Source organism: Pteropus vampyrus, unplaced genomic scaffold, assembly GCF_000151845.1.
Source record: "Pteropus vampyrus isolate Shadow unplaced genomic scaffold, Pvam_2.0 Scaffold671, whole genome shotgun sequence".
NCBI classification, from domain to species: domain Eukaryota; kingdom Metazoa; phylum Chordata; class Mammalia; order Chiroptera; family Pteropodidae; genus Pteropus; species Pteropus vampyrus.
In genome coordinates this window covers 327,207-352,416 of record NW_011889452.1, presented here as the reverse complement: position 1 = coordinate 352,416, position 25,210 = coordinate 327,207, and the positions used below count along the sequence as shown (strand labels likewise).

Here is a 25,210-nt window from a genome sequence, read left to right as displayed (position 1 = left end):
CTCCTGTGTCAGATCTATTTCACTAAATGGAGCCTGATTCCTCTTCATGGCCCCAGTTACAACCTCAACACTTAATGATGAATAAATGAAAGACTACTTCCCCTCTTGCCCACAGGAAGTCTCTGCCTGTCCTGGACCCATCTGGGGATTACTACTACTGGTGGCTGAACACGATGGTCTTCCCAGTAATGTATAACCTCATCATCATCGTGTGCAGGTTTGGCGGGAGCTAAGGGAAGGGACTTAGCAGAGACAAGGGCTAAAGAGTGAGGTGCAGGAGAGGGGCAGGGCCTAAGGAAGGGCCCACTGGGGAGTGCTCAGTAGTTTGGGGAGACTGCCACACACACAGAGGGTGCCCTTAAGCCAATCCGTTCTGTCTCCCCCTCCCCCATGCAGAGCTTGCTTTCCCGACTTGCAGCACAGTTATCTCGTGGCCTGGTTAGTGCTGGACTACACGAGTGATCTGCTATACCTACTGGACATCGTGGTGCACTTTCACACAGGTCAGTGAGTCCCAGGACTGACTCTTTGTTCCCAGTCTCCTTTCTAGAGAGAGCCTCTTAATAACAAGAAAGTGACCCGCCCCCCCTCCCCGCAATAGCACTTTCACATGCCTCTATGCTTGACAACATCCCTTATACGCACCCCAGAAATCCTGGAATAGGGTTATACCTGCCCCCACTCTGTCCCTGTAACTGTCTCCTGTCCTACCCTACCCTGCCCAAACTTGCCCTGGAGCAAGCAGGTGCCCTAACTCAGCCCCATACCTGACCCCATCGCACAGCTGACCCCACCTGTCTTCCCCTTCCTCTCCTCAGGATTCTTGGAACAGGGCATCTTAGTGATGGACAAGGGTAGGATCTCTAGTCGCTATGTTCGCACCTGGAGCTTCTTCTTGGACCTGGCTTCGCTGGTGCCCACAGATGTGGCTTATGTGCAGCTGGGCCCGCATACGCCCATGCTGAGGCTGAACCGCTTTCTGCGTGTACCCCGCCTCTTTGAGGCTTTTGACCGCACAGAGACCCGCACAGCTTACCCAAACGCCTTTCGCATCACCAAGCTGATGCTCTACATTTTCGTGGTCATTCACTGGAACAGCTGCCTCTACTTTGCCCTGTCCCGGTACCTGGGCTTCGGACGTGATGCCTGGGTGTACCCGGACCCTGCACAGCCTGGCTTTGAGCGCCTGCGGCGCCAGTACCTCTACAGCTTTTACTTCTCCACGCTGATCCTGACCACCGTGGGTGATACGCCGCTGCCAGCACAGGAGGAGGAGTACCTCTTCATGGTGGGCGACTTTTTGCTGGCTGTCATGGGTTTCGCCACTATCATGGGTAGCATGAGCTCTGTCATCTACAACATGAACACTGCAGATGCAGCCTTCTACCCAGACCACGCACTGGTGAAGAAGTACATGAAGCTGCAGCATGTCAACCGCCGGCTGCAGCGGCGAGTTATTGACTGGTAAGGTTGCTGGGGATTCAGACCAGGACAGGGAGAGGAGTATTGGATAGAATCTGAGGCAGGTATCTGGCTTCTTATTGCCTGGTGGACCAGGAAAGCAGTCAGGAGGTCATTTATTGGGGGGGTCCACTGGATAGGGCTCAGAAAAAGATGTTGTCTACTAATATGATCTGTACTTGAGGGAAAGGGTTTTGTGAGAGACTGATTGGGAGAGGAAGTTATGCACTGGAAGGATAACCTGGAGACCTGGGATTGGGAACTGCCACTGCCTGGTAGGACTCAGAAGGAGTGAGGGAAGGAGGGAGGGATAAGAGGAATACCCCCAGGGCATGACCAATGATGAGATGGCTGACTAGGTCATGGCAGTCCATACTCTGGGCTAAATGAAAGGAAGCGTCACCAACTAGAGCAGAGGCCTCTAGAGAAGATGAGGCTTGGTGATTGAAGTGGATATCGGTGAGATAGTATGAGTCATCACTGATTGGTGGGTGGGGTAGAACCTGACAGGAGGAAAAGGGTGTCTTTTTCATTGTCTGCTGGTAGAGGCTCCCCAGCCCTAGGCAAAAGAGAAAAGGTCAAATCATATCTGTGACCAGCAAAGGAGACTGTGAACTAAAGATATTCATCAGCCAACCACCAAGTATTCCCATGACCCCTGTGAGATCTCAGTGTGGTTGGGCTCTTGACTGAAGCTGAGCTGAGCCTGATGGAAGAAGGGGAGGGAGGCATGTAGGAGGCTGGTGAGTAACTGGTACTGCCCTTGTCCCCAGGTACCAGCACCTGCGGATCAACAAGAAGATGACCAATGAGGTAGCCATCTTACAGCACTTGCCCGAGAGGTTGCGGGCGGAAGTTGCTGTGTCTGTACACCTGTCTACCCTGAGCCGGGTGCAGATCTTCCAGAACTGTGAGGCCAGCCTGCTAGAGGAGCTGGTACTGAAGCTGCAGCCCCAGACCTACTCACCAGGCGAATACGTCTGCCGCAAGGGGGATATTGGCCGAGAGATGTACATCATCCGCGAGGGTCAACTGGCTGTGGTGGCAGATGATGGCATCACACAGTATGCTGTGCTTGGTGCAGGGCTCTACTTTGGGGAGATCAGCATCATCAACATCAAAGGTAGGCACCCCAGCATTTGTTCTGGAGACATAGCTGGGGGAGAGGGGGACAGAAGAACCCAGTACTAAGACCAGATGGTACCTCAGGGCCAGATAAAGACACCCTTTCTTGAGTTACAAGAGGGCTCAGGAGAGAAGCAGGACATGGAGGGTCTGTTCCCTGAGAAGAAGCTTTACCAAGGTCATTGAGCAGGGTGGTCCCTTGGAAGACAGAGTAGACCTGCTCTGTGGGTGCCAATATGAGGCACCAGCAGACCAGGGGAAAGTGGCAGAAATAGTAATAATAATATTTATTGTATGCTTACTATGTGCTCTGATCAAAGTACTTTACATGTACCAACTCAAATTCTCTTAGCAACTATATAGAGTAGGTAAGGAAATTTTAGTGCAGAGAGGTTTAAGAACTTGTCCAAAGTCAAACAGGTAATAAGTACACACACTTGGAGTTAGCACAAGGAACAGCTTTTGGAAAGGAGGAAATTGGAAAGGAGGAAATTCCTATTTACTGAACACCAGCTCCAATAAGGGCCAGGTACTGTTCACTAGCTCATTTATTTCTCTTATCAGCCCATGCAATAGGGGTTGTTCTGCCTAATCACAGGTAAAGACACTGAGGCCACAGGAGATGAGAAAATCTGGAGGGTAGGTGAGAACACTGTGACTGACTGAGGCTAGATGTGCTCGCAGCATGGGAATCCCATTCTTCAGTTGCCCTAAAGGCCTCACATCTGTCCTCAAGCTGCATGTGCCATATGCAGTCAACTGCTGTCTACCTGATTTTGGACAAGTCATTTCCCTTTTCTAGTCCTCTCCTGTCCAATAGGGATGATATTAAAAATCCCAAAAATTATTTGTGAGGATTAAATGAGCTGTATGGGAGAGGCACCTAGCGCAGTGTCTAGCATGTAGCAAGTGTTCAACAAATGGTAGCTCCTTTTCCCCTTCTAAGGTCCTTTTAGCTCTAAGACTTTGCAGCATTCGGCCCAACCTATCTTCCCAACTCCCCACCTACCACCACTACCTTCTTAAAATGCTAATGAGACCATACAGCTCCCTTGCTTAGACTATTTCAGTGGTCTGAAATACCACCCTTCCCTCAGCATAAGGTCTGAACTCCTTGCCATGGTTGAGAGACCCGGAGTGACCTGTCTTTCCCCTCCTCTTTCCACTGTCCTCACAACCTGCACTTGAGCCACTTTGGGCTGCTTCTTGTTTTCTGCACCCACCTAACTCTTTCCTACCTCCATCCCTCTGCTCTTGTTCCTCCCTTTGCCTAGCTGCCCTTCCCTCACCCCTCTTCCCCTAGTTACTTCCCCCTCAGTCAGGCATCACTTCTTCCAGGCTCCCTAAATTCTCTGCCTTACAGTTAGGGGCTCTTTGCCTGTCTTCTCACAGTACCAGACGTATATGTCTTCACTGCACCAGCTATACTGATATGTAGCTATCCAATCAAATATCTTTCTCCTCTAGAGTGTGACTTATTGGAGGCAAGTCACTGATATCCCCCAGCACAGGGTCCAGTCCCCAATACATTACTGAGTGAAAAAATTACTGAGGCAGAAAGACAGGTTCAGAAGCGCAAATATGGAGGTGGTCCTGGTTCAGGAGTGAAATGTTCCCTCATGCCGACTCTGACTCCTCCTACCTGCTGCCCATGTGCCACAGGGAACATGTCTGGGAACCGCCGCACAGCCAACATCAAGAGTCTAGGTTATTCAGACCTGTTTTGCCTGAGCAAGGAGGACCTGAGGGAAGTGCTGAGTGAATATCCACAGGCCCAGGCTGTCATGGAGGAAAAGGGTCGTGAGATCCTACTCAAAATGAACAAGTTGGATGTAAATGCTGAGGCAGCTGAGATTGCCCTACAGGAGGCCACAGAGTCAAGGCTGCAAGGTCTTGACCAGCAACTGGATGATCTACAGACCAAGTTTGCTCGCCTCCTGGCTGAGCTGGAGTCCAGTGCACTCAAGATTGCATATCGCATTGAACGGCTGGAGTGGCAGACTCGAGAGTGGCCGATGCCCGAGGAATTGGTGGAGGCTGATAATGAGGGTGAGACTGGGGAAGGAACATCTAAGGGTGGGGAGGTCAGGACTGGCCAAGAAGGAACCCCATGCCCAAAGTGACCCCATCCTTATTCCTAGAAACCCCAACTGCAAGTGAATCCAGAGTTGTAGGAAAGCCTGCCTACAGAAACTCTGCCATCCTATCTGCTGGGTTACAAAGTTGGGAGTGAACTAAATCCGTAGATGCCCACCTGGAGATGTACGTGTATAGCACACATTGACCCCACACACACACACTCACCAGCACACAGACAGACAGACAGACAGACAGACAGACAGACAGACACACACACACACACACACACACACACACACACACACAGAGTTGCGCATATACACACTGGCCCCCAAGACAGTTCATTGCATATAAGATGCTCTGGAGTTTCCATTCTCAGAGCACACATGCTTTCTCATATGGATATGTCTTATACCCACATGATATATACAAATTCAGTTATGTAACTTGTAGCACACATATACTGAGAATCATACACCAATAGACACATAGATGCCTTCCACAGGTGTGCACTTACTTGCGAACACACAAAGGCACACTCAGAGCCCTTTTGTTCCAAGATAGCCTTTAAATGCCCCCCATATGGTGTCACAAGTGTACCCTGCAAATTGCACTTCAATAAAGTATTTTCCTCCTCACTAAGCATTTATGGGGCTGATGGAAAAAGCTTTAATAGTCGGCGAGGATGACTTCTCTCTGAAATCTGAATCACAGGGGTGAGCAGCATAGGCTGTGTAGTAGCTAGTGGGTTGGATTCAAAGGGACTGAGGTACCTGATGAATAGAAAATCAGTACAGAGCCAAGCGAGCAGGCTTATACATCACACTGCTGTAAGTGTGCACATGCGTTCATAGATATATTCACATACACACACTCCGGGGCCTGGCCAGTCTTTGTGTCTGAGCTGTGCCATGTGATATTTTTAAATGTACCTGGAATTTAATTAGCAGTATGACTGAGTGATGACGCAGAGAGGTCAATGCCATTAAAAGAAGAATTTATTACTTACAATCCCCAAGAGGAGGGGGCACAGTATACCATGCGAGACCACATGGGGAAGAACCAGGGTTGGTTAGAAGGCCAAAAGAAAAAAAAGAAAAAAAATCAGGAAATCATGAGCAAAAAGTCTTTATTACTTTAGTGGTAGAAAGTTTTTAGGTGGAGAAGTCTCCTATTAAACAGAAAGCGAAACACAGATTTGAGGGCTTGTGGAAGGTTAATAATATGATTTCCAAGCATCCATAAAACCAAGACCACAGAGAGAGGTTTGGTCATTAGTTTGGCCCGTAATTTCAAGATGCCAAATCATCAATTACAGAATATCAAGAATAATTATTACAGGTGGTACAAGAGAATATAGAGTAGAGCCATCAGTGCTAGAAGGACAGGAGGTATGAGGAGCATCTGCCTATGTGTGATCATGGAGACAGACCCTCAAAGCTGTTGGAGTCTTCAAAGCTGACCAAGCCTTTGGATACAGTGGATGCAGGCAACATAGATGTGCTCAGACATGAACAACTTGGAACAACACTTTCTCAAATAGCTGTAGAAACTGAGGCTATGACTGAAGTCAAGATGTCAGGAAAGGTGATGAGGGATATTGCACACTAAATTATTTTTTAAATATATGGTTATTTTGTGATATTCTCACAAAAGATGAGATCCATAGGGTTAGCACTAGGTCTCTCTTGTTCATCTATAAATCCTCAGGGCCAAAACTGTGCCTGGCACATAGTAAGTACCCAAATATATATTTGGCAACCAAAGAGATGAGAGATTAGGTAGATAGAGGCCCAATGTTTGAGGAAGATGTGTGTCAATTTCTCAAAAGATTTTCCTACCATCTCTGCCCTTAAATCACGTTGAGCTAGAATGAGCCCTTTTGATGATACCTGATGGATTTATGGCTCTGGAAATAAACTTTTCATTGGCACCCTATAATGTGCAAACCTATCCCAAATAAATGCTCTCAGAACAGGTGGCCCTACCACCCGTAAAATCCTGGTCTACAGCTCAAGGAGGGTGAAAACTGGTATCTTCCCTATCCTGGATACAGAAACAAAACTCTCCTGGGGCCCACTGTACACTTTGCTCTGCTTCTGCTTTTCTGGGGTGAGATCAAATTCCTCATGGTGGAGCCACCATGCCAGAAGACAACTTGGATATTAGCAATTCCATGCAGGGGTTCTCTAGTTGTGGAATGATTTCCATCATTGTGTGAAAGACAATGTTTTGACAATTTGGGATTCAGCTGGATAGAGTTAGGTGAAAATGGGCAGAAGGTAATCCAAATTTTAAGTTCCTGAAATAGCCAAAAAATAACAATAACCTTTTAGAAAACTTTACTAACATGTTCATTTGGGTACATTTTATTCCTCCTATTATAAGAGAGTGCCAAAACTTTGTATCCCATGGACTTAAAGCTTTTTGAATTGCAACATCAAAAATAGAATTTTTCAGAAACTCTCTGCCCTAGCTTTTGTTTGTGAAGAGCAAGACTCCTAAGTTTTCACAAACAATTTTCCTAGTGAGTTGTGCCCAGTTACCTGTGAGGGCTTAGAGTCAAAGAAGCAAAGTCTTCTGGACCCAAGGAGAGGAGATTTCCCAAGACTAAGAAAAGGAGTGGGATTCTTGCACATTATATTAGTTTTCTTTTGCTGTTGTAACAAATTAGCACAAATCTAGCAGTTGAAAACATCACTCATTTATTATCTCACAGTTCTGTGAGTCAGAAATCTAGGCACAGCATTACTCAGTTGGGTCTTCTGTTCAAGGTGTCAGTTGGGCTGAGCTCTTTTCTGGAGATCCTGGCAAAGGCTCTGCTTCTAAGATTATTCAGGTTGTTAGAAGAATTCAATCCCTTTGGTTGTAGGACTTTTATTTCCTTGACACATGGCCCCTTCACCTTCAAGACAACAAAGGCACATTAAATCTTTCTCTTCTCCAAACCTCTTAGCTCCTTATTCATTACAAGAAAGATCTCTGCTTTGTAGGGCTTGCGTGATTAGGTTCACCCAGATTATCCTGGATAATCTCCTGATTTTAAAGTCAGCTGGTTATTAACCTTAATTACATCTGCAAAGTCTCTTTTGCCATAGTCACAGGAATAACACCAGAGGGAAAGGTAATGGGAGCCAAAAATCTACCTATCCATATTTTGCTGGTGGGACTGCAAATTGGTACAGCCACTATGGAAAACAGTATGGAGGGTTCTCAAAAAACTAAGAATTGATCTACCATATGATCTAGCAATCCCTCTACTGGCTATTTACCCCAAAGACTTAAAAACCCATATCCAAAAAGATATTTTCACACTGATGTTCATAGCAGCATTATTCACAGTGGCCAGCACATGGAAGCAACCGAAGTGTCCTAAAATAGATGACTGACCAAAAAAGCTGTGGTACATATATACAATGGAATATTACTCAGCCATAGGAAGAGATGAAATACTGCCACGTGCAACAACATGAATGGACCTCGAGATAATCATGCTAAGTGAAATAAGCCAGACATAAAAGGTTGAAAATCACATGAGCTCACTTATATGTGGGGTATAAACCTAAAAGCAACAAATGAACAGGACAAACAAATAGAGACTCATGGATATGGACTATAGATTAGTGGTTACCAAAGGGAAGGGGTGAGGGGGAAGGGGGAAAAAATAAAAAAATAAAATGTTAAAAATAATAATAAATAAATAAATAATCTACCTATCACAGGGTTTCTGGGGACCCCACTTTCACAGGGGCCCCAGAATAGGAAACACTAAGAATTGAGTCTTTGGAAACTGAAGGAAGATTACCTACCTGGCCTTGGGGCTTCAGAACAGCGCCCCCTAGGGGTACAGCCGGCTCTAATTAGGTGCAAATAAGCATAATCAGCTTGATCTGAAGGTCCCGGCCCTCCCCATCTCTAAATATTCTGTCCAATATAAAATCCCCAGAGAATTTTGCAAGACACTAAGTTGGGAGAAGAGAGGGTGTAAAGAAAGCCATAAAACACAAGTAAGATTAAATATTCCATAAGGTAGATGGTTGAAAGCTTAGATGGAAATAGTCTGATTTAGAGAATCAAGAAAATGTTCAATTTTTTACACAGTTATGGCATCATTCATAACTGCTATACATACATTATCTCATTTAGTTCTTAGAACAATATTAGGAAGTTTAAATTGTTAATATATTCATTTTTCCAGGTCAGAAAACTGAAGCCCATAGAGCAACTAAAAACATTAGATATTATTTACTGTAAAGCTATTTTCTACTAGTTCCTGGGCTAAGTGCATTATCTTAATTAATCCTTACAACTATATGAAAAAGATGCTATTATTGCCCCCATTTTGAAATAAGAAAGCCAAGGCTCTGAGTGATTAGATAACTTGCCCAATATCACAAGGACCGTAAGTCACATGGAATGAAATCTAGGTCTGTGTTACTGCTTCTTTTAGAAAGATAAGGAAAGAGACTACCTCAGCTTGAAGCAAGGCCAGGCAAGCTGCCTTCCTTTCTTGGGAATGACTGTTGCAGGCGGTAACGGTGGTAACCAGGGGAGAAGGAGTCAGTTGTGCATAGCAAAGATTGTGAATCACCAGCAAGCCTGCCCAGTGTGCTCAAGTGTGATCTTAGGGCTGCAGCCAAAGACAAGGGACCCACAGCTCTAAGGAAGAACTGCCAATTCCAGCTTTCCTGTCTGCACACATGCAGCTATGGGAGGAAAGCAGAGTTTTAGAGTCACTATTAGATTCCTACAGGGGTGTCAAGAACTGTTCAAGGGGCTTCCTATTGCGAGCCCAGCTGCTTCTGGCTTAGCTCTTCTCCCTCCCACAAAACCTAGAGCCTCACCCACTCCCCTCCATACTTAGCACACCTCAGCCTGGCTAAGAATTGGGATGGACACTCCTCCTCAGTGTTTCCAATTAGCTACTTCCTCATAGAAGCTTCATTGGCCCTCGCCACTTCATCCTTTTATTTCTGAGGGTTAGACTGCTAGCCTCCAAAGACATATGGAAATAAAGTATCAAGCTCGGAAGAAATCAGATTTATAGGGAAAGGGGCCATTCAACTCAAGGAGAGATCTAGTGGTAGGTGGATTCTCGCCTAGGGCTGAAGCTAGGGTTTGGCTTGAGGCTTTGATCAGAGATGGATGGTCAAGCTGGGTTACAGCTGGGGTCAGAGTCATGACCCCAGTCAGGGTTCTAAGCTCGCCTAAAAGTACAACAGATGAGAAAAAGCTTAGTTAGAGTCAATCAGGTGCTTGGAGCCAGAGTTAGCTTTTAATTCTGAAACATTACTTACTGTCTGGGGGATTCTTGGCCTTCTACAGAATTTTTAAAGGTTGTTGAAAGAAATGCTTAGAGAATTAAAGTTTAAATAAGATAATTAATGTGAATTGCAGATAACAATTGCTTAATAATGAATAGTAGCAGCAGTTGTGCCTTTGAGGGCAACGGGGCACGGGTTGTCTGACCCTGTTTGACTCTGGGCCTTGGGTGGTGCTGGCAATGCCAGTCCTGGCCAGCAGAGGGCACAGAGGTCTGCTCCTCCTCCCTTCCTTACAGCTCCCTCCCAGGCCTCAGGTTGCATTGCCTTGTAAATTTGGGAGAATAACCCAGGGAGAAATGGAATCTTAGGGGAAAAAACGTGATCTCGACTGGTTTGTGAAACTTCTTGTTCAGATTTTTTTTTAAATACTTAAATACAGCAATGGTGGTGCTGAGAGGCATTTCAGAGGAAGTCGTGCCAAATCAGAGCCTGAGATAGCCCTGTTGGGGACAGCACCATCTAACGGCTGGGAGCGTTCTGGACTGCCCTCGCCACAGCTTGAAAACTCTTTGTACTTTTCACCCAGAAAGCCTTGGTCCTCTGTGTCTGGCGTTGCCTTTCCAGTTTCAGTGCCTTGGCCTATTGCCCTCAGCATTGCCACTGACCAACAGGTCCCATAGGGCCCCAGATGCTAATAACACAGATGTGTTCGTTGAAGCCCTCTCTCTGGGTGACTTCCTGAGTGAGTCTTCCTGTGTCTTTTTTAGCCCCCAAGTGAGGCCCTGATATGAAAGATCCAGGCCCCTCTTGTCCTACTTGTGAAAGCCTATATATGAAGCCAAGTGTAACGATCCAGTGGGAGCCAGCACTGCTCTCCCCAGCACAAGCCCCAGGCTCTGGAAGGCCTGTCCTATCACCTGTTTTTTTCCCTCTGCCCAACATCCCTGTCTGCTCTGGCTCCAGCCCATCTGTCTTCTTAGACCGCTCTTTCTTTAATTATCCCAAGAGAAGGGCCTCCTACGTGGGCAGGGAATGTGTGGGCAGGAGCTCAGCACATAAGCATATCTTCACATCATAGAAATGCAGAGAGAAGAAGGCCTTGAAAGATGTGGGGAGATGACAGCCTAACCAGCCACAGAAGGAAGGGCTGAGCCGATGGGGATTGTGGGCACCCCAAGGACTAAACTTTGACTGGCTTCTCTTCCAGACTGCAACCCAGCTGTGTGTGTGTGTGTGTGTGTGTGTGTGTGTGTGTGTGTGTGTGTGTGTGTGTGTGTGTCGGAGCCAGGAGTGCTGGAGGCTGAGCCCTACTGCGTGACCTTCACACCGCTGTGTGTTTTAGTACTGGGTTTCCTGAGCAAAGTGCTGATATTTTGTGGACCTGAAAGCTACCTAGAATAAGCAGTTCCTTATAAGGCAAGTTATCTGGCTGTGCATTAGGCACTATATTCTCGTCTTGTTAGTTGTTTCTGCTCAACATTTACTGAAGTATTGTTTAAATATTCCCCTCTTATCTCAGTTGTGATATAGAATGTTGAAAGAAGGACCTGCCTACACTTGGGCCAGTGGGGCAGTAGCTGGGTGGTTGAGATTTCCCCAGGGAAAAAGTAAATTGTTCTTACTACAAGAGTCAAGCTAGGTGGGCTAGCACCCCCCTCCAAAGCAGAGAGAGAGAGAGAGAGAGAGAGAGAGAGAGAGAGAGAGAGAGAGAGAGAGAGAGAGAGAGAGAGAGCGCGAACAACAACAACAAACTGACAACCTTGGTAGGTCAAGGCTTGCTTCCTTCAGGACTGACCCTGCTTCAGGAAACCTTGTACGTGCTTCCCTTGACCTCTTAGCTTTCTGACTTGTTCTGGGACAAGGGTCCAGGTCTCTTTCCTCTGGCTACCCATACTGACTTTGCAGTTCCCTCCTTTCTCTGATCTAAAGGTCCCATTTCCTGGCCCTGAGCAACCCCATTCTCTCCAAATACTGGCTTAATCTCTGGCAGAGATGGAATTTCCTGGTTTTAAGAAATGAGCTTCAACCCTCTTAGCATTGCATTTTCATCCTCTCCTCTACTCAAGAGAGAGTCCACTCTTCTTTTTTAAGAACTTGATCTGGGAGCTGTTCTTATCACTTCCACCCACAACCACTACTCAGAACATAGTCATAAAGCCACACAGCTGGGAAAAAAAAAAAAAATCTAGGAAATATATTGTTATCCAGTTAGCCATGACTTATTTTCATCTATAATTATTCTCTTCTACTAACTTCTTTTCTACCATTGAATTTCTACTATCAAAATCTAGAACCCACGCACAGTCTGGGTTCCATGCTTTCCTGCCTTCTCAGGAGTCTTGCATTAGTAATTAACTTCTCTTACAACCTCACCACAATGACGCTTTCTCCAAGGTTGCCAAGGGTCTCCAGCACTGAATTCAGAGCTCGTTTCTGTTCTCGTCGTCTTGGTCCAGGAGCAGCATTTGAATCAGTTTAGCACTTTCTCCTTTTGCTTTTTTGACTCCTTGTTCTCCTTATTTTCCTTCTATCCTTTTCTGCTCCTCTTGATCTCTTTTACTAGCTGTTCTTTCTCTACAAGCTGTTCTTCTGACCTGGTTCCTCATTTCTTCTGTTCAACAAACTCTCATTAACTATATGGCTTACATTATTTTCTAGACAACCTTTAGATTCAGCTTCCTAGTAGAATTCCTACTTACATGTCTAATAGGCATCTGAAACATAATGTGTTCAAAATGAAACAGATTTACTACTAGGAGTTGCTGTCTGATAGTTACTTTTTTCTCTATGAAGAGGGAGGCTGGCTTATTTATTGTGAGTGAAGGATGGATGTGTGTGTGTGTGTGTGTGTGTGTGGTAAAATTAGAGTTTATGAGTTAAACTTTTTTTTTTTTTTTATGCCTACAGCACCCTGTCTTCCTAAGTGGTCTCCCATCCAAGTACTAACCGGGCCCAACCCTGCTTAGCTTCCAAGATCAGATGAGATCGGGTGTGTTCAGGGTGGCATGGCCATAGAATAAATTTTTTAAAAAACATTGTGTAAAATTAGATACAGAAAGTGATCAGAGAATTTTAGTAAAACTTACTCATCTTAGGAAGCAGCATAGTATGAGCAGCTGGATTCTGATTTCCAAACTCCCTAGCTTTAAATTATGGCTCTTTTACCTAGTAGCTCTGTGGCTTTGGTCAAGTTACTAAAACACACTCTGAGCCAGTTTTTTCCACCTGAAATAGTCATCAATAATATCAGGCCTAAATTTGTAGTTCTTTGTGAGGATGTGATTGGAACATAGTAAGAGATAATCATAGTTCCTATCCTAAGTTACCAGAAACCTCATTCATTTTCATTTCATCTTTCTCATCGCCATCCACACACAAACAGTCTCTAAAGTCTGTCTTTTTACCTCCTAAATAGCTCTTGAATCCATCTTCACTACCTCTGTGACTTTAGTTCAAGCTGTCATTTCTCACCTGAATTACTACCATGGACTTCTAATTGGTCCCACCCCTTAGGTTACTCTCCACACACCTGCCACCACAATCTTTCCAACTCTTTCTAAACTTAACAAATTCCCAATCCTCTACTTCTTCCTTGCATAGTTCCTAGGGATCTGCATTTGCTACTTCCTTAGATGAAAGGTGTGTTATTTTCTATTGTAACAAATTATCAAAAGTTTGGTGGCTTAAAACATACATTTATTAGCTCACAGACATGTAGGCCAGAAGTCTGGTACAGGATGGCTGGATTCTTTGCTTGGGATATCACAGGCTAAAGTCAGGGTATCAGCCAGCCTAAATTCCCTTCTGGAGGCTCTGGGGGAAAACCTGCTTCCAAGCTCATTCTTGTCATTAGCAGGATTCGGTTCCTTGTAGTTGCAGAACTAAAGTCCCTATTTTCTTGCTGGCTGTCAGCCAGAGACTGCTCTCAACTACAGGCCACTCTCAAGTACTTGCTCTGTGCCCTCTTCCATTCTCCAATCAGCCACCCTCATTCCTCGCCACATGGCCCCTGCCATCTTTAAACCAGCAACAGCATTATCAAATCTCATTTTTCAAATCTCTCTGAGTTCCTCTTCTGCTGCCAACCAGAGAAAACTCTTGGCTTTTAAAAGATTCACAGGACTAGTTGGATAACCTCTCTATTTTCAAGTCAACTGGTTAATAACATTAATGACATCTACGAAATCCCTTTTTTCCATATGACATAATCATAGGAGTAGTACCTCATCATATTCACAGGTTCCACCCACCCTCAGGGAAGGAGATTATATAGGAGTGAAAGTCGTTGGGGGTCAGTTTATAATTCTGTCTACCACAGGATGCAAGTCAGGAAAAACACCCCTAAGAAATGCACACACCTTGAGCTGAGATCAAAAGGATTAGTGGGAGTTAATTAAATAAAGAAGGAAAGCTTCCAGAGAGCATGTACAAAAAGCATGTAACTAGAGGACAAATATCAAAAAAAAAAAAAAAAAAAAAGACCAAAGAAAAACCAGTGTGTCTACAGCAGAGAGAACAAGAAGCAAGGTGACTTAGAATAAGATAGTTAGAGAGATTAGTAGAAGCCAAGCTATGCAGGCTTCATAGACTCTGTTAAAAGGTTTTCTCTGTCTCAAAAGCAGCGGTCAGAAAATTGGCATGATTAGATTTGTATCCTGAACATACCCCCTCTGGCTATAAGGTGGAAGATGGATGTAAGGAGGTATCAGCAAAATGTGACAGACCACTTAGGAAGCTAGGAGAGTAGTGCAAGAAACAGTGGGGTGGTGTCAGTGGAGATACAAGCAGACCAAGTCAAGAAACACTCAGTAGCTAAAATCAACAGGGCTTCTTGATGGATTAAATATGGGAGTGAGGCAATTATGTTTCCAGGAAATAGACTCTTGACAGATTACTGTGGAGGATGTTTACCAAGGAGTTCTCTTGAAGTGAACACCTGCAAAAGAGAGAGGATGAAAGGAGGACTGCGTGAAGGGAGAAGCTGAGCAGTAATTCAGTCCCCACAAAGGCCTCAGTCAGACCCAGGAGGAGCTGTGAACGTCTTTCAGTCTTTCAGTGTAGTTCTTTGTTCCAGTGAGGGGGTTGAACTTTTATACTTCTCTGCTCATTAGTCATTGGATGCGGGATACCCGCAAAAGGGAACATAATCTTGGATGAGCCGCTTTCTTCAGCTCAGGCAATCCCTGAAGGGGCTGACAGTTGAAAGCTGTCTTCTAACAGCCTTCTCAGCAATTGGAGAAGAAATTCTTCATTTCTGGAAAGGAGTCTGGGCTTTTCGTCACGGCTTCCACCACAGGGATGAAGAAGCATAAGAGAATAAGGCATCTAGGATGATCCCTAAATTTCTGATTCGTGCATCTTGGTGGATGTTATATGTTGTAATCTTAGTGGACCATACCTAGAAATCTTTGGCTTATCTGTCATTCACGCCGCCCACCCCCCTCCCGCTTCCCGCCCTATTAGAGCAGAAGCTACTCAGGCACAGACTGTATGGGACAGCTAATACACGGCCTTATACCTGACTCCTATCTTGCTGAATAAGTGAGTGCGTCTACTCCTATTTTCACTTCTCTTTCCCCTACATTTTTTTTGCTCCCCCACCCCACATCCTACCGTCATCCAATGTGGGAAAGGTCCAGCAGGTTATCTGAAGCCCCACCTGTGCTGGAGGTGAACAAACAGCAAATCAGGGTCCTCTGGTCCAGGGCTCTCTGATGGGGAAGGCAAGCAGTGCCAGGAGGAAAGCGGGTGGAAAGCTGGTGACTATATCCCCACCCACCTCATGCTTAAATCCTCCTTCAATGACCAAGCCCCTTCAAACCCAGGTTGTCTTCAAAAGACTGTATGGTCTCTGAATTCAGTCTCTCTGAAATCCCCACAAATTCAGACTTCATCCCCAGTCTAATCCGCTCTTTGGGCTAAAATACTAGAGGAGGAACATCCTGCGCGAGGAGCTGAACCCACCTCAGTCCTACGCATGCTCGCATCAGCTTTGTTTCCGCTGCACCCCAGTGACCTAGCCCCTTCTGGCCATTCCTGTGGGAGCCTGACGACCCACACAGGCTGCTCCACCTGCGTGGAGAGCAAACAGGGAACGTCAGTGTGTCGGATGAGTATGGGCGCTGCTTGGAGACCACAGAGAAAGCCAGCCGCCTCCTCCCCTCTTATGCCTGCGCTGGGCTGGATTAGAGCTATACCACAGCCTCACCTCACCCCACCTCCGCTTATCCTGGGCAGTTCTCACCACCACCCCAGCCTCCCTCAGCACCCAAGTCAGACTCTTCCTCCGAGCAGCCCTTTCCCCCGAGTCAAATGCTGACTCTCTCGTTGCATCCTCGCACGCTGATTAGGGTTCCTTGGGAGCTTTGGGTAGAAGCCCGGGTGGTGGGCCTGAGGTAGAAGGTGAGCGGACAGATGCAGGTGCTACCCCAGCCCCGCGGTGAGGAGCTGCAGGGAACTACGGTAGTAATAGTGTCACGGTCACTGCTGCCACTGCAGCATAGTACGGTAACCGCAGCGCTCCACGTAAGCTAAGGTGTCTGCGCCGAAGCCAGTGACCCTGCACGCGCGGCCCCCGGCTCCGTTGCCACCTCCACGTCCAACGACTAACCAGGGAAAGATGCTAGACCCCACGGCAGCCGCACCCTACACCACTCTTCTTACGCTCCCTCCCCGGAAACCCCCCTCCTCGCAACCTCTCCATCCACCCCCAATCCCCACCCCACCCTGCCAACACACACGCACGCACACACGCTCCCGAAAAATCCTCGGAGCCAGGGACAGCAGCGAAGGGGAGTGGGCGGGAAGGAAATCTCTAAGAGCGAAGAATATCTAGGGAGGGGGAGACCCTGGAGGACAGTAACTCGGGGGGCAAGTCCTGAGCGGGGGAGGGGGCGGAGATCACCTGGTGAGACAGCTGCGGACCGCAGCCGGGGAACGCGAGTCCAGGAGGGGTTCACGGCGGAGGAGCGGAGAGCAGGGGCCAAGGTTGGGGCAGGACCAGTCCCGGCGGGCGCCTCCGCGGAACTGCAGCGAGAGCAGGTGGAGCCGGCGCGGGAGCCGGCGCGGGAACCCGCCCGCCCGCCGAGCCGAAGGAGGCGGCGGCCGGGCCGGGGCCATGGAGCTGCTGAAGCTGAACCGGAGCGTGCCGGGATCCGGACCCGGGCCAGGGGCTTCCCTGTGCCGTCCGGGTGGCCCCCTCCTCAACAGCAGCGGTATCGGCAACCTAAGCTGCGAGCCCCCTCTCATCCGCGGAGCCGGGACACGAGGTGGGTGCCTCCCTGAACCCTTTCCACGAGGTCTTTCCCACTACACCCTACAACACTGATAGAGGGACCGCACTGCCTCCACACTGCCTCCTCAAATGCCCACACCATCTCCTCAGGACACTCCCTCAAAAGGTCCCCTGACACATTTGTCCCCCACAGCTCATATAACTCCATTCCCAACTCACACTACCTGGTCAGAACCTCCTTCACACCCTGGTCCCCAGGTCACACCCAGAGCTTCTGGTCACCCCCAAAACACAATACCCTCCCCATCACACAGCTTCCTCCTAGACACGGGGGCAGGTGGGGGGCGGGGAGCGGAAGCAAAGACCTCCCCTTGCCAATCCTTTTCCCTTTACATCCAGTTTACAGAGCTACGATGGGGAAAGAAAGAGAAAAGAAGGCAAAAATAGGAAAGGCAAAGATAGGGCAAAGAAGGAAAAATAGAAAAAGATGGGGGCTGTTTGGGGACGGGAGCCCTCTAGAAGGCCTGCATGGGAAGTTAGAGTTATAATGTCCTGTGTCATCCACCACAACCCCAACCCCAACTTTCTCCAAAGAGATCCTCAAACTTGAATTAGTCTGGGCGCTGCTCCCCAGAGCTTCCTGTCTCCATTTCACTCATCCTTAAGTCCCCCTGCCTCCCAACTTGGAATTCTCCTCAAGGTATGAACCTTCTCTCTTTCTCTGTCTCCAAGTAATGTCTCCAAGTCCCTTCCAAGCCTCCTCTCCAACCAGCCTCTCCTTGGGTTTCACTTCCTTAGAGCCTGGCTGTCCCCTTCATCACCCCATCCCTTTATGCCACCACCACCACCACCACCACCACCCCCCCCCACGCTTTAGACTACTTACATTGACCCAGCCCCCAAAATAACTTTCACTCTTCTCATCAGCCAACATCTGCATTTTCTTGATGACCCAGCTCAGGACATATTCCCCCCACCCCCACCCCCCAAAAAAGAAGATATATTTTTCCCCTTCCTGTACCTTTCCTTTCCTTAAATGTTTGTTGGGCATCTGCTATTGTAGTCCCTAAGATAGGCACTGGGGACACAGGGATGAGCTAGATCTGTCTGGGCCCTCATCGGTCCATAGTCAAGTGCAGAGAGGAGACGAAACCAATGGAAAAAAATCACAGTCAGCATGGGAAGTCCCACAAGAAAAGGGTCCAAGAACTTCACAGAAGGAACCTGGGAGATGGGTCTCAAAGTTGGAGTTTATTATGCAGAAAAGGAAGAAGTGGGATTCCAGGAGAGGAAATAGTGTTAAGCTGAGGGAAATTATTCCAAGCCCAAAAAAGGAAAGTGGGAATAAATTGTAATTCAGGCATTTTTTCACCCTACAAAATAATGCATGCCTTCACAGACCACTTAGATTTTTTTTTTTTCATTCAACAAATATTTATTGGACCAGAGACTGTGCTAGTCACCAAAACTAACTCAGTTCCTATTTTTTGGAGCTCACAGTTTAGTGGAAGAGACAGAAAAATAAGCAGGGAATTGCAGCACAGGGTGCCTTGAGAGGGCTGTGGGAACGCAGAGGAGGAACATCTATAGCCTAGCCTAACCTTTGTAAATCTAAGTTGGCCTCCTAAGGGGGTGAAGTATGAACTGAATAAAAATTTAAAAGATGAAGGAAAGCCAGCCAAGTGAATGAGCAGAAAAGGCAAAAAGCATTCCAAGCAAAAAGGAACAATATGTGTAAAAGCCCAACGTTTAAATCCATAGCACTTTTGTTCAGTGTGTCATAGTTTCTGGGTGCCTGAAATATATACTATAAGAGAGGAATAATGAACACTCAGAATGAAGACCAGCCTAAAGAGTTTATGAAGAGCCTTAGAGACCTGTTGATTTTATCTTGAGGGCAATGGGAACTACTGAAAGTTTCAATAGAACTGCCAGGATTCATTCTATGGTGTAGAGAATGGATTGGAGGACAAGACATGGAAGGAAGAGGGGTGGGATGGCGTTGGGTGAACACTTTAAAAGGCTATTATGTTACACTGGTCCCAGTGAAAGACGATGCTAGCTTAGACTAAGGTACTGGCAGTGGGAATGGAGAGAAGTGGATGGATTTGAGAGGCACTTCTGGAAGTTGAATCAACAGAATTTAGCAATTTGTGAGAAATGGAGAGGGAAGAAGAGGTCAAGGGATGACATCCACGTATCTGGTTTGGATAATTGGATGGATATTGGTGTGATATAATGAAAAGGATAACAAAATAACAGAAACAGATTAGAAAGAGTTTATATATTCAATCTGGAACCCACTGAGTTTAAATGCTAGTGAGATACCAGGTGGGTCTGCCCAGTAAATTGCTGAACCCATGGGTCTGGAACCTAGGAGAGAGGTATGAGCTAGAAATAGACTTGAAAGGGCTTTGCCTAGAGGAGGTAATGGAAGTTATGAGAATAGATAAAATCATACAAAGATTGTCTAGGATGAAAAAGAAAAGAGGTCCTGGGACAGGACCCTGAAGACCAATATTTAAAAGCCAGAAAGAAGGTCCATAGGGTTGAAGGTGCAGAAGGTAGCAGAAATAGTCAATAGAGCAAAGGACCCTGAGAAAGGGGAATGTGAAGTTATTCAGAGCACAGGTGCAAGAATTGGCCTCTCATCCGGAATTTGTTACCCACATACAGTGGGATGTTATGCAGGCTGTCAGAAGTTATCCACAAAATCTCTGTTAGCCACACTCGCTCAGATATTACCCCCACAGATGCATGTTACCCAGGCTCATTCCAGTGTTACCAGTAGAAATTTGGATATTACCCACACTATTCTGATGTAATCCATAGACTTGAGTGTTACCCATGTTCACTCAGATGCTACCCACAGAAAACCAGATGTCACCCACACTCATATTAATATTGCCCACGTCATTTGGATGTCACTCATCCATCAAACACACTCACTTTCATTTTATTATCTGCACACAATCAGATATTAGACTGAGTGCACTTGAGTAATCTCCAGATACTACTCTCACACATACAGATATTACCCACAAAGACTCGAATATTACCTATGTTGACTCAGGTGCTCAGTTATTTCATTCAATCAGATTAACACCTCACTTAACCATCTTAATATGTTAACATCACACTTCCATACTCAAATATCATCCACACGCACTTGGATATTACTTCTGTCCATCATAGAGGCAGAGAGGAGAACTCGTGCTCAAGTTTAGAGTCACAGAGGTAAAGGATGGATGAAGAAGGACAAAGCAGGTGCATCTGTGTGCAGTGTGATAGAGATTCATTCCAGATTCATCAACAAGCTTGTGTTAACACCTCCTATGTGCGGGACTTTATGCCAAGTGCTAGAGATATGCTGGAAAAGAAGACGATATTGCCCCTGTCCTCAAGAAGCTCATAGTCTAGTGGAGGAGACAGAGAATTAAATTAAACATCATCATAATACAGTGAGAAATGCCATGATAGAGATCAGAGAGAGGAAGAAGGAGGCACTGAGATTAAGATTTAATTGAGACAAGGAAGCAGCATGACAGAGCAAGGAAGCAATAAGAGACAAAGCATTTTAGCGATCTGGAGCCTTGGCTTCTACTCTGATTCTGTCCTTTACTTGCTATATGCTCTGAGTAAGTAATGCCACTGCTGGTTTCAGTTTGGGTATCTCTTGTAAATAGCATTTACTTGATGTCTACAACAGCTTCTGAATCAGTTGGTTATTGTTATGAAAAACAGTTTAATTCGAGGCCTATGGCAAATGTCAGCCAATGTATAGGGGCTGCAGAAGAGAAAGTTGCAGCTCTGTGCTCTCCTCGCAACCTTGAAGGATCTGCCCCTGCCCTCTCTTCCTTCAAGCCCTTGTCTCCATCATGCAGAAGCCATGGGTTTGGGTGATTGGGCCAGTTTAATTCAATTCAGTTTTGTTTGGGTCTGCTTGGCCTGTGATATACAGGCCCAAAGATAAATCTGTCTCCCAATATGAATGAGGTCAGCCCTCTGTCTGGCCCAGCAACCCCAGAGTCCCTCCTGTGAGTTCCTACAGCACTTTGTGTATTCTTCAACCACACTTCTCATCACACCGTGTGGCAATTATCTGTTTATATACCTGAGTTTCTTTCCTTCTCTTCATGTTCATCTCTGTTCTCTGGCATAAAGAGAGTCCTCTGTAAATCTTTGTTGAGTAAGAATGAATGTTTAAAGATCATTAAAATACAAGGCAGACAGTAAAAAAGGGTTCTAACAGATGAATAAAGAATATGCATGGGTCAGAAGAAGGGGAGATTAACTCCAAATGAGATGTCCAGAAAGGCCTTATAGAAAAGAAGGCACGTAATCTGAGTCTGAAGGACAATAGTAAATAAGAATTCACCAGATACAGAAAAGAAGTTTGTGTTTGGAAGTGGGAGTTGGTGAAGAGCATTCCAGGCTGAGAAACCAACATGAGCAAGGGAGACAGTCATGAGTGCACATAATGCCTTCAAGAAACTGAGTCATCTAGTGGCTCAAGTGGTGGCATTGCAGAGAGGAGGTAGAAGGAGGAAAAGGGCAGCTCTCAGAATATCTGGATGACATGCTAAAGGGTTGAAGACAGTAAAGGATAGGTGAAGGTGAAGTTTTTTTAGACTGTAAGGTCATGATCTGACCTGTCAAATACAACAGAGAGGTCAAATAGAATAGACTAAGAAGTGACTTTTGGATTTACCAGTTAAAGCTTAGTGATCTTGGGAAGAAGTGCCCTAACAATGATAGGGGGACAGATGGGACACTGGATTGTAATGTGCTGAGGAGTGAATGGAAAGATGCAAATAATTCTCTCAAGAAGTTTGACTATAAAGAGAAGGAAAGAATTGGAGTAAAGCTTGAAAAGAGACAAGCTTTCTTAAGGAAGGGTAGTTAGGCCAATTTAACTAAGCCTCAAAGGGTTAGAAGGATAAAGGATTCAAGTTCACCGAGTGTGTGGGGGGGGTAGGGGTGGGGGGAGCTGGTGTTCTTGGGAAGCAGGGGATGTGGCTGGATAGCGGGTGTTGCGGATAAGTGGGATAGGAGGGTCTGGCTGAGTGGGGGCCAGGCCTCTATTGTCACCTCTCCCTTTTTCTATCCAGAATTGGAGATGGCCATTAGGGTCACCCTTTATGCAGTGATCTTTCTGATGAGCGTTGGAGGAAATGCGCTCATCATCGTGGTCCTTGGACTGAGCCGCCGCCTGAGAACTGTCACCAATGCCTTCCTGCTCTCACTGGCAGTCAGCGACCTCCTGCTGGCTGTGGCTTGCATGCCCTTCACCCTCCTGCCTAATCTCATGGGTACATTCATCTTTGGCACAGTCGTCTGCAAGGCGGTTGCCTACCTCATGGGTACGTGAGACAACCACCCTGCCTCCCTTGCCCCTTCCCTCTTTTAAAGTCCTTGCCTGATGTCTGGATGTTTCCCAGTGGGGATGGGGATGGGGGGGGCGGGGACTCACGCTGGCCAATGTGTAGTGCAGGTTTCCTAGGTGACCCCTTCCTCTTCCCTTGCTTAGGAGTGTCTGTGAGTGTGTCCACGCTAAGCCTAGTGGCCATCGCCCTGGAGCGGTACAGCGCCATCTGCCGACCACTGCAGGCTCGCGTGTGGCAGACGCGCTCCCACGCGGCTCGTGTGATAGTTGCTACATGGATGCTGTCCGGACTGCTCATGGTGCCTTACCCCGTGTACACCGTCGTGCAGCCAGCGGGGCCCCGTGTGCTACAGTGCGTGCATCGCTGGCCCAGTGCGCGGGTTCGCCAAACCTGGTGAGGGTACCCCTTACCTATACCTGGAAATTCCCTTCTCCATCTCCTTCGGATGCTTAGAACCATTCCCCCAGAATCTTCCTCCAGTTGCTCCAAGAATAACCACTCCAATTCCCTTTCCGCACCCAGCACCCTGGGATTCCCATTTGCCCCCACCCCCACCCCCGCAGTTTTCTAGCCCTTCCCAGCAGCACCCCCAAATCCTACTTCTACCTCTAGGGCCTGATCACCAGCCCTAGAAACATCAATCCCTGGCTCTTCATCAGTGATTATAGCTGGACAGAGACCCGAGTGATTGGTCTGTGCTCTGCCTCCAGGTCGGTACTGCTGCTCCTGCTCTTGTTCTTCATCCCGGGTGTGGTTATGGCGGTGGCCTACGGGTTTATCTCCCGCGAGCTCTACTTAGGACTTCGCTTTGACGGTGACAGTGACAGCGAGAGCCAGAGCCGAGTTCGAAGCCAAGGAAGGCTGCCGGGTGGGGCGGGACCAGGTGGGTACAATCTAGAAGGGGCAGGGCTTTGGAAAGGGGCAGGGGCAGGGGCAGGGGCCGGGGCCGGGGTGGGTGTGGCGGAAACGTGTAAGAAGAGAGGCTGGAAATGGGAGGTCGGTGGGGATTGGGCGGGAGATTAAGAAGACTCAGCCTTCTGCTCTGAGCGCCCACCGTCTATGCTCAGGTCCTGCCCATCCAAACGGGCGTTGCCGGCCGGAGACCGGACTGGCTGGCGAGGATGGCGATGGCTGTTACGTGCAGCTTCCGCGCTCCCGGACTGCACTAGAGCTGTCTGCGCTGACCGCGCCCACTCCCGGGCCAGGGTCCGGCCCCCGGCCCTCCCAGGCCAAGCTGTTGGCGAAGAAGCGTGTGGTTCGGATGTTGCTGGTGATCGTTGTGCTTTTTTTCCTGTGTTGGTTGCCAGTGTACAGCGCCAACACATGGCGTGCCTTCGATGGCCCTGGTGCCCACCGCGCACTTTCCGGCGCGCCCATCTCTTTCATCCACTTGCTGAGCTATGCCTCGGCCTGTGTCAACCCCCTGGTCTACTGCTTCATGCACCGTCGCTTTCGCCAGGCTTGTTTTGACACATGTGCCCGCTTCTGCCCCCGGCCTCCACGAGCGCGCCCCAGGCCTCTCCCGGATGAGGATCCTCCCACTCCCTCCATTGCTTCACTGTCCAGGCTGAGCTACACCACCATCAGCACACTGGGGCCTGGCTGAGGGGTGGGGATGCAGTGGAGGCTGACGCAGGACAGACCCCTTCCTAGAAGCAAGGACCCATCCAGATGCACAAGAGACACAGACCAAAACTGACACAAGGTTCTGACATCCAACAGCACTGACTAAACCCAATGCACAGGAAAAGGTGGCTTACCTGACAAACCAGACCCCTGACAAACCACACAGGAAAGAAGACACACTCTTGATATGACACATAGAAACATGGCACTGACCTTGGACATACCCAGACGAAGTGTCCCTAGTAAAGAACTATCCCTCCACAGTGGGAACTACGATGGGGTGACCTACCTCTCACACACATATAGTAATGACACTGATTCTTTTAGGGCTCTGGACCCTGGCATGAGGCTGACTCCTGAGATGCCAGGATGCCCCCAGTTTGACCTCGCAGTGCCCTTCCCCAATCAGCACTGGAAACACCAACCTAATCTCGCTCATCCCTGATCAACAGGCTGTTTTACACTGAAAAGTCCCTTCATTCCTTTCCAATTATATATGTTCCTGCCCCCTCCTTCCTCACTCGACCTCTTAAAGAAACAATAAATAACTTGGCTTCCTCCTAAACTTCCTTTCTGGACTTTTTTGGGACAAGTGAAAAGGCATGGGGTTTTGTGGTCTTCCCTGTCAGGTCACACACTATATGACCCCCTACCAAAAAGCCCATAGTTTGAGGCTAGATGAGGCTATGTGTATTCTCTCTGGGTTTTCATCCTGGACCCACCTGCACACCCGTGTTGTTGGTAGTAGCTGGGAATGTGGATGAGGGTGGGAAGTGGGAGACCGATGACACGTCATGAATCCAGAGCACATTCTCCTAAAGTGGTGCTGTTGTTAATACCATCTAATAGATGCTTATAAAATTTTAATGAAAAGATAAAAAGAAGAAGCACTATATAATGAGACTCAGTTTATTCAACATGTGTTTGAAACACCAGGGTCAGACCACGACAGGTATACAGAAGTTAATTAAAGAGTAGGGCCTTTTTAATGCACTCTTCTCTGGCCAAGTTTCTGCCCCCGTGGAAGAACCCTA

General features: G+C 47.3%; 2 protein-coding genes, 1 long non-coding RNA gene and 1 other non-coding gene across 6 annotated transcripts in view; 2 read left to right on the top strand and 2 right to left on the bottom strand.

Annotated features, from left to right (window-relative positions):
- Nucleotides 1–4,934, top strand: part of CNGA4 (cyclic nucleotide gated channel alpha 4) — a 6,726-nt gene extending 1,792 nt beyond the window's left edge. The window contains exons 1-5 of one of the 3 annotated variants that reach the window (XM_023526015.1): nt 119–190; nt 397–503; nt 819–1,464; nt 2,235–2,584; nt 4,249–4,934. In XM_023526015.1, coding sequence (XP_023381783.1) covers nt 174–190; nt 397–503; nt 819–1,464; nt 2,235–2,584; nt 4,249–4,709 — 1,581 coding nt within the window. In that variant the 5' untranslated portion in view covers nt 119–173 and the 3' untranslated portion in view covers nt 4,710–4,934. Of the gene's footprint in view, nt 1–118; nt 218–396; nt 504–818; nt 1,465–2,234; nt 2,585–4,248 lie in introns of those variants that run through there. The other 2 variants (XM_023526014.1, XM_011385188.2) reach the window with 2 other exon arrangements.
- A 2,413-nt stretch (nt 4,935–7,347) lies between these two features.
- LOC111733874 lies at nt 7,348–16,916 on the bottom strand. Its single transcript, XR_002778219.1, has 4 exons — nt 16,834–16,916; nt 15,894–16,001; nt 15,543–15,640; nt 7,348–7,570 (listed from the first exon to the last, which is right to left on the bottom strand). It is a non-coding gene; the product is annotated as an uncharacterized LOC111733874 (long non-coding RNA).
- On the bottom strand, nt 12,828–12,946 carry LOC111733875. Its single transcript, XR_002778221.1, has one exon. It is a non-coding gene; the product is annotated as a 5S ribosomal RNA (ribosomal RNA).
- Nucleotides 16,917–16,956: 40 nt separating the features above from the next.
- CCKBR (cholecystokinin B receptor) lies at nt 16,957–24,730 on the top strand. Its single transcript, XM_011385187.2, has 5 exons — nt 16,957–17,197; nt 22,275–22,526; nt 22,694–22,943; nt 23,261–23,433; nt 23,618–24,730. Exons 1-5 carry the CDS (start codon nt 17,047–17,049, stop codon nt 24,154–24,156), a joined length of 1,365 nt encoding a protein of 454 aa, XP_011383489.1. The 5' UTR covers nt 16,957–17,046; the 3' UTR covers nt 24,157–24,730.
- Nucleotides 24,731–25,210: the final 480 nt, after the last annotated feature.

What these genes read in the sequence shown, in the direction of transcription:
- CCKBR (XM_011385187.2), top strand. Translation starts at nt 17,047, where the DNA reads ATGGAGCTGCTGAAGCTGAACCGGAGCGTGCCGGGATCCGGACCCGGG. An exon ending in CCGCGGAGCCGGGACACGAG is followed by an intron (nt 17,198 to 22,274) that starts GTGGGTGCCTCC and finishes TTTTCTATCCAG; the next exon opens with AATTGGAGATGGCCATTAGG. An exon ending in GCGCGGGTTCGCCAAACCTG is followed by an intron (nt 22,944 to 23,260) that starts GTGAGGGTACCC and finishes CTCTGCCTCCAG; the next exon opens with GTCGGTACTGCTGCTCCTGC.